At 30.6% G+C, this 15992-nt stretch overlaps 1 protein-coding gene and 2 long non-coding RNA genes across 3 annotated transcripts; 1 reads left to right on the top strand and 2 right to left on the bottom strand.

Annotated features, from left to right (window-relative positions):
* Nucleotides 1-3480: 3480 nt before the first annotated feature.
* LOC135145810 (uncharacterized) lies at nucleotides 3481-4611 on the bottom strand. The gene is made up of 4 exons (XM_064077948.1): nucleotides 4550-4611; nucleotides 4148-4498; nucleotides 3961-4093; nucleotides 3481-3906 (listed from the first exon to the last, which is right to left on the bottom strand). The coding sequence occupies exons 2-4, from the start codon at nucleotides 4463-4465 to the stop codon at nucleotides 3515-3517; spliced, it is 843 nt and encodes a 280-aa protein (XP_063934018.1). The 5' UTR covers nucleotides 4466-4498; nucleotides 4550-4611; the 3' UTR covers nucleotides 3481-3514.
* A 440-nt stretch (nucleotides 4612-5051) lies between these two features.
* LOC135145779 (uncharacterized) lies at nucleotides 5052-5560 on the bottom strand. The gene is made up of 3 exons (XR_010283563.1): nucleotides 5475-5560; nucleotides 5307-5393; nucleotides 5052-5248 (listed from the first exon to the last, which is right to left on the bottom strand). It is a non-coding gene; the product is annotated as an uncharacterized LOC135145779 (long non-coding RNA).
* A 5423-nt stretch (nucleotides 5561-10983) lies between these two features.
* On the top strand, nucleotides 10984-12454 carry LOC135145811 (uncharacterized). The gene is made up of 4 exons (XR_010283572.1): nucleotides 10984-11206; nucleotides 11427-11557; nucleotides 11906-12007; nucleotides 12088-12454. It is a non-coding gene; the product is annotated as an uncharacterized LOC135145811 (long non-coding RNA).
* The last annotated feature ends 3538 nt before the right edge of the window (nucleotides 12455-15992 follow it).

Genomic DNA, 15992 nt, shown 5'->3' on the forward strand with positions numbered 1-15992 from the left:
ATCCATTATAGAATTTAAGTTTTCTTATGTGTTTTATAAAAATCGCGTATGTACAAATTATTTGAACAGAACGTTCCTATTGTACTTCCTAAATTTTAATATTTAAGTTTTGAAAGTTGGGGATCCGAATATTTAGGTATGTGCTTAACTTTATTAAAAGTTTATTTATGTGAACTTTAATAGTAATTTGTTAAAAGTTGTCACCTGCTGTATGTGTTATGGCCCATAAATTCCCGGTTTTTTCCTATTTAAAAGAAAATGCTGGAATTTTTTTTAGATACTACAAAATTCTTCACGACCATTTACATGTGACAAAGGCAAGCGCAAGATGGGTGCCCAAAAACTTCTCATTCCACTTTGAAAACGGCAACGCGTGGATCACTGCCGTCAGTATTGCGAGCTTTACCGCGATAGTGAGAAAGCAGTAGTTGAGTCCATTGTTATTGGAGAAGAGATCATGGTCCTATACCAGGCTTCTCAGTCGAAAAAGGGAACCTATGGAGTAACGCGTCGGGGCACCATGAAAAGCAAAATGGCCCCACCAACAAAAAATAATGCCCCCAGTCTTCTGGGATCAAGAGCATTTTAATGGTGGTTTTTTTAAGAGGAAAGTCATCGCAGATGGGGTGTAATACGCTATTTTACTACCTAAACTTCTTGATTTTACCAGGAAAATGGCGTGGAGCGCATAGTCGAGTTGTGGTGTCTTTTACCAACAATGCGTTGGTTCATACCACTAGAGTTGTTAAAGCTCTTGTTCGCGAGTGACTAACCCTAACCCTATTTTTTACGAATCAAATACATATATATTTCAAATTTTAATAGTATAGTCATTAAGTCTAACATTATTAATCTAAGTTATTTTATTATTAAAATTAATTTCATCCGCCTTACATTTAATCTTGTCTCCAGCAACTATTTTCTCTTTACAAAACTGTAATCGGGCTTAAGGGGGAGGAGATATGACGACGACGGCCGTTCATGCACATTGTGAAGACAAAACTTTAGACTATTTTTATGGAAATTTAAAATAGTTTATTTACCGATATAACAATTGTTGAAAGGCAAGAATACTATATTGAATAACAATAAAAAATTTTGGAATAATGTGTTTCTAACATCCTAGGCTGCGAATTTATGGGCCGTACCACGTATATTGTTGTAATAAATATCATGTTTTGCATCTTTACTCTTTGTCTTCGATGGCATCATGTAGTTAACATGAAATGATTACAAGAAAATAAAGTTATAAAATATAAGGTAGGGGACTTGGATATTTATAAGGAAATAGTTTTAAAAACATAATACAGGGGTCAACGATAAGCACAAAGTAAATAGTAATTTTAATAAAGGTTTGGCTTGAGCAAGGTTTACGACTATTTCACAACTGTTAGAAACTAAAATTATAAAAATTATATCTACTTGACCAAAGAAGCACCCTGCGAAGTCAATTATAACTAAGGTTAAAGCTTTTCTTTAAAACAAAAGAAAAAAAAGTTCAGTTTCAGCTGTTTTTTTAGGATTATTTTTTACTGAGACAAAAATTTAACTGTACGTGTTTTCTGCGTTTGGTACATAATATCCCTTAAATAGCTTCCATACCTTATTTTACTCAATGCAAGGGAACTAAATTTATTCATGCAGGCATTTTCATTTATATCGAATTTTAAAATTTATCATGTATAACGTGCGTAATACTTTATTACTCATATATGCATATAGTACGCGATTATTATTAATATCTTAAAGTACATCAAAACCTTAAATTTCCTTGTAAAGGTTTACATACTATTGATTTTAAGAAAGTGTACAGTATATGAAACAAAAATCTTCTAAAGTTCAAGTTACACAATGGTAGGCGCGTTATAATACTGAACTGCCCAACACTTATCATGTCGTAAAATTAATATTAAAGTAAACTTTTTAAATAAGTACGCTAATAATTTTTTTTTCTTATATTACATTTGAAACTGTAACTGCGCAACTTATCAATAAATTTATAATATTGTCAGTTAAATTGGGAGTTCACGAATTATAAATTAAATGCTTCGTGTCCATATTGATATACAAGTTATTAGTACCTAAATAAAAAGTTTAAAATTAAGACTTCTTCAGTAACCGCAGGTCTGTAGTACTATTATGGTTGAGTGCAGATAAATTACAACTTCGAGCGTGTTTTCAATGAAAATTACTTATGGCTTTATGGTAAATAAATTTGAAAAATAATAAAAAAAGAACGAACTGGCAAAGAAATCGAGCTTTTAAATGAATAACTGCCTTGCTTAAGCCATTGAAATTGCATTAGGTAATTATAAAACTTTTATTTCAAAGTCCTCAACTAACCATAGCAACGTGCTTTCATATACTTTTAACTTTTGAAGATTGAGTGGTCATTATTATACCTCATAAATTTATATATTATGTTAAAATGTTCTAAAGTAAAAAAAAATAAATCTGCAAAGTATAGACGGCAGTGCTGACTTCTTTAGTCAGTAGTTGTTTGAAACCTATTTGTAAACTCAAACAAAATACCCTCCAAAAAGTCAAGTGATTAATACCTATGTTATCCTTTGGCAACCGCAAAGCCAAGACGACGCGAGATGCTAAATAGTATTAGTTAAGCACAACCGTATTCAATTAAGTTGCTATGTTAACAAAACACTAGCTGCCAGAAATTAGACTATATTAACTTTCGAACAACTTTAAATTCGAGCTTTGACTCTATATAGCTTTTTAAAAACACCTAGATATTACAAAGATAAAGATAGTAATTATAATTTATAAATATTCAGGAAAATGTCAAAAACTTAGTGTCAATGCCTAGAGCGAATAACGGTCAAAGTACTAAATATCGTAAAATTATTATTAAGTATATGAAGGGGGTAAGTTTCAGCGAAGAAAAGAATATGAGCTTACAACACTTCAAAAGAGACAAATAAAAATTTATATAAAAAATAAAAAGCCAAGGTAGCTAAAAACAAAGACGGTCTAACGCCGCCATATAACGATTCTGAGTACTATAACGCATTTAAGTAAAAAATGCCCGTACACTAATAAATACATTACTATATTATATTTTAGTAGAAGACATAAAAAAGAGTTAAAACCTAACCATCAAGTCAAAAAACTTTGAAGTTGCTAAGCTGTTTAGACAAGATATAAAATAAAAAATGGAAATAGTCGAAAAGCTTATTTTTCAATGTTTTTCTACTAAAACTCTTTTAAAGTGAAAAAATATTCTTTTAAACTTAAATAAGGATTACAATAATTATTACAAAAAGGAATATACTAACAAAAGACTTAGATTATGCAAGAAATGAGTATTTGCTATATAGTAGAAAACTCACACACCGTACAGAGAACCAGTAAAAACAACTTTATTCGTAGTGAGATACTGCTTAAAGGCTAAAGAGCTTTTAAAAGTGCTCTGCGCAGTTCTTTGGGTAAACGGGTCTGAAAGCTCAGAGTGCTTAATGCCTTTAATAATACATAGTTTAACGATAACATTGCAAAATTATAAGGCTTTCAGTTTTGCGTGGCGCTGAGCGTACTGTGCGTCCCATAGTTCAGCGACTATATCTCGAAACCCCTCTCTCGTAAAGAAAACACTGCAACCTTCCTCAAAGGAAAGCAATACGTTTTCGCTGTCCTCTCTACTATACTTTTTACTAATGACGTCAACGTCATTTTTAACATCTCTTTCGAAGTGTTTCTCTTTTAACAAGTCATCAGTTCCAACAGAGAATCTTTTAAAGTGCTTGTACTCATTGCAGGTTCCTACAAAGGAACGTTTTAAATTATTATGCTCCGTAACGCTATTTACATGAAAGCCCGAATCCCTTTTAATTATACTCCACACCCTACTGTAACGATTAAACTGGCTAAAAGACATAACGATAATCCGTCCTATTATGTCATAAAAAATAATACTCGATATAATAAAAATTAAAATAAAGGCACCTGATAAAAGATAGTATTCTTGGGGTCTTATATCGGGTAGAGCAGCCCGCAATTGTAGTAGCGCTTCGTGTTCCATCCTCAGAAAAACGTGTACAGGACGAACGCACTGCCTCCATGAAGAGAGTAGTTCTTTCTAAGTAACAATTGGGTCAATACCGCGCTTAACGGCTTTAACCTTGACAAATACCTTATGATGATGACTTTTCCGGCCAGATGGGGTGTCTTCTGGTCTATAGTATAACCGTAGGAGAACGTATTTCTCAAATTTCCGAGCCGTACTGGTCAACGGAAGGGGCTCGACAGGGTCCAGATCGCAACGGCTACTGTTTGATATTGTGGTTGTCTCTGCGAGCAGACTGTAGTTGTTATTACTGTTGCCATTATCATATTTTGTTTCGTTCTCATTAGAGACGTGAAGAGGGTTGTCAAAGTTATCTTTGTTGGACTCACTAATACAGCTCTCCTCAGTAAGCGGGATAGAAGGGGAGTCACTATTAAGCTCCATGCATACTTCGCAAAACCACTCGCCTCTGGGCACCTTTCGTTACAGCGTATTTAAGGCGGTAAAAAAAATAGCCAACAAAAATACAGAGAGTAGAGGAGGACACAAGCAGAATGTGTGGGTGCCTGTATCACATAAATCGCAAAGAATAATTTCATCTTCTTTATCCCCTAAAATATTACAAAGGTAAGAAGGTGTGTTTTACTTTATAAATTAGTAATAAAATGCCTCGCAAGCACTTTGAACAAACAATTTTTTCTGCAGCTTTTGAGTTTATCCTTGAAGATCTGCCAAACAACGATATGTACTTTATATATACTTAGCAATACCCAGTATACCTTGCAAAATATCTGTTGCCTTTCTCGACAGGCTTGAAAAGTGTATATGAAGGTAAGTGTGGCCCTCGCCATAAAGCTTGGATTTCAGCAACACATAAAGGCCTAAAGAAAACAAATAATACCTTAACTAAAAAAAATAAGTGTACAGTAATAAAAAACACCTGTGTCCGCTATCTAAGTCGCAAAGCTTATAAAAGTTCCCCACATGGTAGCTTTTTATAAAGTTTTCCGGCTGTTTATAAAAATGGGAATACTTCAAAATGGGAGAAGAATGTGACGATGCTTCCGAAGCTTCTTGTAAAGATAAGAAATTTTTCCGGGTTGTACAGCTATCAAAATTTCTTTCTTGCACTCTAGCAAAGGGGGCCTTTAAAAAGGTTCCGAAACCTTCATAATAAGTTAAATTTCCGGAATGAATTAGAGGATCGGAAGTCCAGAGAACAGTGAACTATAAAGAACAAAGGCAATTACTAGGGAAAAATACAATATAAGGCAATAAGACGGACTTGAGAAGAATCAAAAAACTCGTTATCGCTCATAGCCCAAAGAGCCCAAAGTGAACTCCAAAAACAAAGTTTCAAAGCTAAGCAGACCTTCAATGAAAAAATTTAAAGGCCGAAGCAAACGTAATAATGAAAGGGAAAAGTCAAAATATGTTTAGATAAAAGGCTTACGGTGCCTGGAAACCATCATTGGAAAGAAGTCAAAAGACATATATAAACCATTTCGAAAAGCTATTTTATTATTCCAAACAAAAAAGACCAAGAACATCATGCCAACAATTAGCTGCAGCACTAAATGACCGAGTTACAAAAAAATGACAAACCACACAAGTTGGGATGGGGGGGGGTTAACTTTGAGTGCTTATGGCCTTAGTAGTGCTCCTTTTTTTTTACTGGTCGTGGTTTGCTTGCGAAGCAAAAGTGAGCATGCAACGCCAGAAAATTAAACTATTTCAAAATGCCTACTATAAACTATAACATTTTTTTAAGGCACAAAATTATTTTAGCTTAAATAACATAATGAAATTACTTCTAAGGCTAATGTATAGGTATGTATATGCCATAAAGTGAATTCAAGTTAGCCTAAGTCTTTTAAATTGCCGATAAAAAACAATTCATTACATCGTAGACTTTTTTAACTATTGTTAAAGCTCTTAAATTTGTGATACAATTAAACCATATTATAATCCATTCTTGTGGTAGAAGGAACATCAGTTTTTGCACCAATCCATCGCGCCACGCGAATAAAATTTTTCTTTTAGCCCTCTTTACTCGCAAGTCCACACTAAAAGTTTTGTGGAACTCTTCTAGGGAGCTTATTTATACCGTTAGTTCTTAAATAAAGTGACTTTGCTACATCTTTTATAATTAATTTACATTATGAGTTTCCAGCCAAAAACCAGGAAGATGGAAAATTATTTTTCATAATTTATTACTATAAAGTCAATACACATAAGATGATAATAAATCAATAAATCTTGTAGTAAAAAGTAAAAACATCTAAGGTTGACGCATAAAATATTACAAATATGTTAAAAATAGTTGATCAAAAAGGTAATGAATTAAGTCCACATTAATTTTTTGTATAGAGGTTGAATTATGAAAAAATGGATGAGAATAATAATTTTAACATCGAATAAATACATTCGAACGAAATGACACTACATATATCCTTAAATATATTTTACCTTTAATTTGATATACTAGTCAGTACAAGGAGCTGTCCCAATTGCGCAAGAACGTAGAGAAAGCAAACGAAGAGGGCAACGGAGAACATCAAAATCTATTCCCCATTTATAGTGGCTGCCCAATTTAATGTTGTACCAAAGTGGACCGAATATAGACTCGAAGGGTTTAACTAAAGCTCAGAGGTTGTTTAAAACCATAGTAGATGTTACTTTGTGCTCATATGCTACAATGTTATCTCTTTAAGTTCATGAATGGATATCTAAAAGGATTTTATTGAACTAATGAGTTTACTTATAATTTACGGATAACGTTATATTTTTTTAAATAGCTCCAAACTTTTACCTGAGAAGGAAAAGGTATATATTAGTGCTTTTAAGATGAAATCAATTTATTTTTGTATTTCCAAACTTACTAATGATTCTGAAATTTGGCTCTAAATCTTCAAATACTAATTTCCTGTTAACAAATTTTACATGAATATTTTATTAATAAAAAATATTTTTTTGTTATAAGCTTCCAAGACCCTAGTTTAGACGTTTAGTAAATTTTATTATTAGTGCTTTTTTTTTGGTTAGAATCAGACAATAAGAGGCCTTACAGTTAACAATTTTACCTGCCTAAATACCTAGAGACAACATTTTTGTTAAAAGTGGGTCCTCATTAAACGGTTAAAATATGGTCAACAGTATAACATATTACCTAAATTTTTTGACAATTATAAAGCATCGGTATGACATAACAAGAATTAAAATTAATTCAACTTAAGCAGCGAACTAAAAATTTGAATTTGTGCATCTTAGTTAACATTACGAAAAAATTATGATAAACGATGAGTATTATCTATGGGCAAAGGAGTTGAATAAAGTCTGCTCCTTAAAGACCACTTATAATCCGTTAAACAAGCTTAAACACCAATTAACTCAAATTATATGCAACCGTATCCTCTAGCAAGTTCTTAGCCCGAGTATTTATTTCCATTTAAGCTGCAAAGCTACCCTACATTCAGGTTTTGCAAGCTTTAACCAGCGTTATCCTTTTCAGGTAACTGGTTATTATCTTATTAGATTATTTGAACATTTGTTAAATTATAGTATAGCATTGAACCCTTCAGATTTTTTAAACACCTTTTACTCTCTAATAGATACAGCCGGAAACAAGAGTAATTTGCATATCAATTTTTGTAAACCAATAGGGCAGCATTTTTAAATAATAGTGCGAAGCCCATGTTCCAGGCAACACTAAAAATCCGTTCAAAATGTTTAATTATAACTCTAAGCTATGTTTTCAAAATTATATATTTTTTGTTAGGTCTTAGTTATTTAAAACCCAAGTTAAAAGGAATTAAACTTTCTTTTTTATGAGGCTAAGAAGGAAATTATAACTTTGACATTACCTTAACTAACACAAAAACGTAATAAAGAACTTAAAAAAAGGGCACATTGAAAAACTGAAGCTTAATACCTAAATAACTAAATAAACTTTGTCTCAAATGCTAGGCTACTTATTTTTGATCACAGATATAAAAAATTAAGCTGTAACCCATTAATAATTTATACTATCCATTTACATCATTGTTAGATTATACTGGTACTCACTTTTAATATTATAGAGTAACTTCCTTATTACTGTAGTAAGATGAAAACTTCTAACTAGATTACGAAAAAACTTGGATTGCATCTTGAGTATGCATTTATGCTTAAACACATTAAGGTCGGCTAAAATGTGTGAACATTTTGCATTTAATATACTTGAGCGACCCTATTTGCTGAAATTAGTAAACTGCACATGTAATATCGCATTCTAATTTTTGAGGGTAAGGTTAAATAGACGACCATCAAAGCCGTAAGAGAGAGTCGCGCCGGTGGGATTCGAACTAACGGCCTTGAGTTTGCGACTTAATGCTCTTAACCGCTGAACTACTACGACATCTCTCGATCCTGTATGATGGCTTTACTTATATAACCTGTTGAATGACTAGGCAAAGATTTGTAGTTCACTTTACCCTTTTTTTCTAATAGTTAGTTAGAGACACTTTAGTTTGAACGAAAGAACTAAGCGAAAGAGGAGTTAGAATCTGCATATAAGAAAAGAAACATACATAAACAAAGAGCGAAAAATCTAGCAAAAATTTTAATCTAAAACAACCCTTTATTGTGAGATCTCTCTGCTAGCCCATATTTTTGTAGTATATTACGGTTATAAAACTTTCGTACAGACCATGCGGTTAAGCATTATTTACGTAATATAAATTTCTTCTTTTTCCAAATTTTCCTTAGCTAAGTCCTTTTTTTCTCTCGGAATGGGTGCATAAAAAAATAAAAATAAGTGATTAGGGCACGGTCTAAAAAAGTTTTTGAAACGTTTCTATGTTATGTGTGGATTAAAAAGCCCACTTAGAGAACACGGACCAAAGGGTACACTGTGGTGAGTTCTGTAGTATAGCAACTTGAAAATTTATTATGAAGACTATCTTAAATTGGTTAAAAATAGATATTGTTGGTCATAGGGTGCCCATATATGTTATATATAGATAATAAAAAGCTTTCTGACATATAATAAAATTAAGAATCATTTTTTTATCTCTTGGATTCTTCGAAAAAGAATGAAGCCCTTGATATTATTGGCGCCATTATAAATCGCTATAAGATTCAACGGCTTGATATATTTAATAACCTTTTTGTTTTGTTAAAAATTTGGTAAATACACTATATAACTATAAATTATAACTGTAAACCTTTAAGTTTCCTTAGTGAAATATTAAAAAATTATATTTTTTAAGTAAGCATGAGTCTTTCTTGGTAGTTTCACAAGTAGATAGGGTAACAAGACACTAGAACTGTTATTTCTTTCTTAAAAAGTCAAGGTTATAGCAATAGTTTTACTTCTTGCCTTAGGATGAGTTTCTCCTATATGTAAACGGAATGGACTAAATTCGAGTTAAATTGTATTTTAGCGTGAGATTCGATTTTTTACCGCAGAATTAACCGTTAAATTATATTGGATTGTATTATTTACGAAATCGTATGCTTTCCTTGAATAACAACTAATTTTTATAAAAAAGGGTTATAATTTCTTTATCCAGCAAAAGAAACCCACTAAATTAACTGACGGGCTTCTCTGGACTATAAAACCTGGCAAAAAATGAGAAGTTACTACCCCAGTTTTCTTAGCAAAGATCCTAAGGGTATGTCTAGGATAAATCTCTTCATTCATCACTTCAAAAAATTAAATGTAATTAGCTTAACTTACCTAATTACCTTTATGTATAATCTTAGCTTTCTAAACGTGAATCACTATTGGACGTTCCTGGTCATCCACGAAATGATCAGTAACAAAGAATTACTTTCTCCAAAATCTCCTACGTACACTTTGTTTAAGAGATGCTTTTTCTCTAATTAGGTAAGTAAAGTCTGGTAGTTTACTAATAAAAAATAAAACTTAGTAAGGAAAATTAAATAAGAGCACTAGCAATTAAAAATAGATTTATTGTTTATTTAACGCAAATAAGCTTTATAGACAAAAAAATAAAATATTAAATTAATATCGAGAGGAGATTATTTGGTGGTCAAGGTCTTCCAGCTCATTCGCTATTCTTAAATCTTCGACGAAGATTCCTTTGCAAGACACTGCCTCATCACTTACAGCTCTTTACGATCACAACTCTAGGCAAGGTTATCGGTCTCGTAGAATGAGGTGTGGCTAATATAAAGAAAATACCAGCAGAGGAGCATTACATAAGTAGAATGCTGAATACTAATTTTTTATCTAGAAAAAAATGATCAACTAATTAGGCAACAAATGGGGTATTTTAAGAAATCTTGGAGAAATATTTGTTAATGTTTACTACATTTAACGTAGACTTGTTATCAAATAAAAACTACTGCCTAAGTAATGCGTTTATTAAACAGGTATTAATTTTTTTTAACCGGGTAATGGGTCAGTTCCACGATTTGTTATGCCAAGTTGGTACAATGTTATTTTTATTAATAATTGCTTTTGTAAATAACATAAAAAGTTTTTTTTATTGTAGTCATTATATGATATACTAAAACTATTAGATCAAGAAGAGGTTTATATCACGCAACATTAAAAATAAGTTTATTAGACAATTTTCACGACAATATCAATCTCTTCATAAGGTCAAAAAGTAGGTTTTCCACCCTGGCTGACTTGAAAATTTAACCTAATTTATATGTATTAGTCCTCAGGATTAAAAAATTTTTTTTTTAAAAAAATCAAAACGAGAAGTACAATACGTTAATAAAAGCTAATTTTTAAAAATTACTAATCATTAACCAGATATATTTATCAAGATTTTTGTGGACAATAAATACTCAATTTTATTGGCCTACAAATAAGTTGTTTTTTTGTCTTCAATAAACAAAGTGGAGTAGCCAATAAAACTTAATAATTTAATAAAGTAGTGGTATAATAAAATTTTAAAAAGTCTTTAAGAAGTTTTAGAGGAAAAGTACATAAAGGCTAAATTACTTTTGTAGCGTATCCCGCTTCCTAATGATGTTTTCAAAGTCTTTTACTTTTCTCGAGTTATTTCTAATTATATTATGTGTAGATGCCACTAGGGACAATCATTATTTTGCACCAACTAAGAGTAATAACTATTTAAAAAGTTGTAAGGGAAATAGGTGTACCCATTCCCGCAAGTTTTGTGCCGAAATTGATGGTTTTTATTACTCCCTCTCTACTACCAGAAGGTTACATGATATCGTAATTCCCTTAAGTTTTGACTTTTTTTTTAAAAACATTAATTTAATTGTATAAACTAAAAATTACATAATGTAATAATTTGAAACCATAAATATAATACATTATTTTACATTTTTATTATTAGTTCGGAAAAAGTATTAATAAATATCTCTATAACTTAACCAGCTCTGATAACGAAATTTTAATAATTTTTCTATTATAAAATAGGTCGAACTTAATTTGCGTGTCTGTAGCCCCAAATGAAGGTACTGAAACTTGTTATGGATTCTCTAGCCTTCAGCAGTGTTCAAAGTTGGCAGTTAATAGAGAAAATTTTGGAGGCTACAGACTAACATCCGGTAGCTAAAAAAATTTTGCTTACATTTATTTTTATTAATATCATCACCACTAAAGTATAGTATAAATCAAAGTTATTAACACGAACATATATAGTTAACTATTTAGTTATTCTTTTTTATGAATAAGGAACTGAAAAATTTTAAACTTATTTTTAGATAATATATGGTCTAATTTTATGGTAAGTTATGTTTTTGATACTAATACTCAGTTTAGTTAGAATAAAAGTGAAAATTAAATAAAGGTTGTTGTTTTTTTAATAATTAAAAAAGTAATAAAAATTGTTAATTACGTTATAATTTTTAAAAATAAATTTGCACCTATTATCATTTAATTAAACTTTATCTTAGTTAATGGGATTGAAAATGAGTCATTGAAGGAAAAATTGCTTGATTATGATATACCCCTAAACAGCGCTGTATGTTGGAAAGTAAATGCATCACCCTATAAAGGTCCTTTACAAATATTTTATAAAAAGAAGACCCAATTATATTTATCATGTATCAAAGGTATGTTAATATTAATTTTACAGGACGATATATCCAAGCAGTAATGGATGCAGCTGCGCAGACTGCCTCTTGCTTGACAGATATAACCGATGTGTTACATTGCAGATCTTTTTCAACGAGTAAAGAATGTGAATGTAGTTTAAACGAAATTCTGTTTTTAAGGGAATATAATAATATACTATTAAAAAGCTGTTCGTCTGAACACCAAACTGCAGAAAGTTGGTGTCCAGGAGTCACTTTATATTTAAGTAATTATATTCAGTACTCCACTAAAGAAATTACAGCAGATACCGAAAATTCTAATATTAAGTTATCTAAAATAAGATTGAATAACTGTACAAGTGATAATGGGGTCTTCGGAGAACAATATTAAATTGCTTATAAAACAAATAAAACAGAAATTCTTCTTTAAACAATTTTAAAGATTCTATTTATATATCACCCTATATATTTCACTGACTATTTCCCCTGTTTACACAATTTCTTCCCTAACATAATACTATACAAAAACTTAGATGTTTACATCCTCGAGCTTAATAATTAGAACTTATAGCTATTCAAGAAAATAGTGAAATCCTTTTCAAATATATGAAGAGCCTGGAAAATTGATAGAAATGCCTTTATTAAATTATACAAAGAATTTTTGAGGTAGCAGCCTTCTCATTCACATGTAAAATCTTTTGAGTCAATTCATTGATTGCTTGCGTTTATAGTAATAACATCTTAAAGTCCCTGTAGAGCTTTCAAGAGTTACATTCCAACAAATTTTATTATTCACGCTATATCCTAAGGGGAAAGAATAAACTATTAAATCTAATTAATCGCAAATTCTAAAAGGCATATATATGAATTATTTTAGTTTAGTTTTTTCGTCAGTCTTACTTCTTTAAAAGCTTCAATATAGCTTCTTTTAGATATTTTATTTAAGTTCATATACATTTTATAACCCTTGCAAAATTTCAAATTCCACATCTAAAGAAAAGGCTGTTTGTTAAATTATCAAATAACATTCTTATGGTTTTGTTGTAACTCCTCCCTATCAGATTTTTTTAATTTGAGCAATAAAATATCGGTCTAGAGTAAACTTTAGCGGGCTAACTGATCTTAGTCTAACTTTAATAATTTAATGATTTCTATGTCGGTTCTTTAAAGTCTTGATCTGATTGATTATAACAAGCAGTTTAAGTTAATATTATTTAAATAATTCTTTTTGCGTCAAGATTTCCACTTTTCCTACAGACCTAGGGATAAATATGTAATACAATTACAAAAAGATTGTTTAGCGACTCAAATACAGGAAGGACTCAAAGTTTAAAGAATATTGATGTGCTGTACTACGGTATTAAAGCTAAGCAGTTAGACTATTGCATAAAGAACTTCTTTAAAGCCAAAACTGCATAAAAACATGGATCTTCTGCTATGCGAGAGAAGCTAGAGGCTCAAAAACATAATTAAAGATTAAAGCTGTAGGTGTTTAAAATGCAGATATGCCACATCCACATAAGAAAACTTGTACACGTTAAAATTTACTAAATATAAACTTAGAAAAATAGTGTCCTCGTGAAGATTTCACAAATGACGACAGAATTGATATTAATATTGCAAATACATTTAGCAGATTTTTCTGTTGCAGCTTGTCGTCCTTTTGAAGATAGAATTTACCCTAAAATATACATATTTTATGATTAATTATCATGTTGCTCGTGTGTAACAGCCTTATTATTAATTTTTCCTTCGGTCCTACAGTTGTCTCCCCGACTTTTTCTCAATTTTTCCTTAAAAAAAAAGTAGTTTGTGGGATAATTTCTTTTTAGTTGTAATTAAAATAATTTTTGTCTTATCTTTATCTCAAGCTCTGCAATAATTGATTTGGCTTTATTGTAGATTATTAGTATTTAGTTGTAGGCCCATTCAGGCAGTTCATTCGATTAAACTAAAGCTCTTAATAACAAGAGGTAAAGAAAAAAACTTTTTATTTATTTAATTGCTTCACCTGAGAGATGAAGCTTTTGAGTATTAGCGCACTGCATCCTAATGAAACATCCAATCTTTTTTATCGTCACTCGTCACGTTTACTTCCAAACTAATTAAATGACGTTGCAAGCAAATAATATCGTTAAAATAGCTTTTTGTAGTTATTTATGTTCCTAACTTCTAGTGTTTTGTCTATTTCATTGAAACTACCGTGGTTGTCCTCCCAGTTCTAAGTCCTGCACTTAACTTTGCTTTTAAGTTTTGGTTAACTGTCTTATCTTAACTCCTCGGTTTATTAGTTGAGCACCTGTATCATTAATCTGTCAGTAATTATTCCTTTTTATTTTTAATTATTATTAATTTTTTACTTCCAGATATATACTTCTACCTTTTAAATTTAAGTTGTTGGTACTTTCTATCTTCATAGAGTATATATGAGCGAGTGCGTGGTTACAAGTTTTTTTTTACAGGCACTGACTTGCACAAATTTTTTCAACGATATTTTTAACCCGTAAAAATATATCTAACAAATATGCACTGCATAAAGTCTTTGAGTAAAACGCACATTTAGCATCAACAAAAATTATTATTAACAGAAATAGAATTTTTAGAAAAATAAGCTTTAGTCTTATTGAAAAGTTTTACAGCGTATTCTGGCGATATTTGAGTGCTTTTTATTGAGTTATTAACTTACTTTTTGCAACTCTTTACTCATCTTATCCCTGATTTTTTCTTTAAAAAAATTTAATAGGCACCTATAATAAACATAGTGTTGTCAGTTTTGGGTAATATTTACCCTTGCCTCGCCGATACATATATAATCGCTGTCATTATCCACCCCTTTCAGATTATTACGTAATAATTAAGGATGAAACATTCTACAAATTTTAAAGATTATAAATCATTATTTTTACATATTATCTGTTTAGTGCACAAAAAAGCTAAATAATTTGTAATGACCAAGGAAGCGGTATAGCCTTGTGCAACTCTTTACACTACACCTCTTTAAAATGATAAAAACTAAGCTGGTGAGCAAAATAATTTGTGATTTTTCTTAATTTTTTAAGGCAGAAAACTTTTTAATAGGTTGGCCTAACTTTTTTTAAAAGAGACTTAATAATATAGGTTCTCCCAATAATTGAAGGTTGTTAAAAAGTTTAAATTCCTTTATGATTATTTGGGAAGTTAACAGTGTAGTAAACCTTGTAGTCATTTATAATTTATTACTTTATAACTCCGCATAAGGCTTACATTCATAATACAAGTTATAACAAAAGTTAGTAAGAAAAATAATTTTTTAAGATAATAAAAATAAAGTATAGGGCTAGCTAATAAGTTGGTACTTTGTTGATATTCAGGGTTTACACATACCTAACCTTTTGAAATGATTAAGTCGCTTATAATAATACTCCTTTGGTACTATAAATAATACTCCTTTGGTAGTATAAATAATACTTCTTTGGTAGTATTGAAATAGAGAAGTTAAAAAAAAGAAACACTTGTAACAAGGAATTGGTATAATCGCTATTAAGATGTATCCATTTTTTAAACATTCCTACCATTCCAGTGTTGCTCATCTTTGATAATTTAAAACCCTTATAAATACTAAATTTTTTCCATTTTTAACTCACTTTCTTCGGAATACTTACTGTCCTTTTGAAAAATGGTTTTCTTCTCTCTAGCTCTTGCTTCCGCGTTAATTTTAGTAAACTCAATGAAGCCAAAAAATGATCCTAATATAATGTATCCTGAACTAGACATAGAAACTAATACCGAAAGCAGCTGTAGTCTAGCTTATAAAAACATTTTTAACTCAACTGATGAAAATAATGGTGATATCACCGCCGTTCAATATTATTGTCCTGGAGCTCAATCCACTTGTTGCAGTAGCCAACAGTTGGAAGACCTTTCAGAATATGCAGGATTTGTAAAAAATCTTTACAAGGACATTTTA

This window comes from Zophobas morio, unplaced genomic scaffold (genome assembly GCF_036711695.1).
Source record: "Zophobas morio isolate AGI-343-1 ecotype UQ-CSIRO unplaced genomic scaffold, CSIRO_AGI_Zmor_V1 ptg000183l, whole genome shotgun sequence".
In the NCBI taxonomy this organism is placed as follows: Eukaryota; Metazoa; Arthropoda; class Insecta; order Coleoptera; family Tenebrionidae; genus Zophobas; species Zophobas morio.

What these genes read in the sequence shown, in the direction of transcription:
- LOC135145810 (XM_064077948.1), bottom strand. Translation starts at nt 4,465, where the DNA reads ATGGAGCTTAATAGTGACTCCCCTTCTATCCCGCTTACTGAGGAGAGC. An exon ending in GGAAAAGTCATCATCATAAG is followed by an intron (nt 4,094 to 4,147) that starts GTATTTGTCAAG and finishes ATTGTTACTTAG; the next exon opens with AAAGAACTACTCTCTTCATG. An exon ending in AGAATACTATCTTTTATCAG is followed by an intron (nt 3,907 to 3,960) that starts GTGCCTTTATTT and finishes ATGACATAATAG; the next exon opens with GACGGATTATCGTTATGTCT.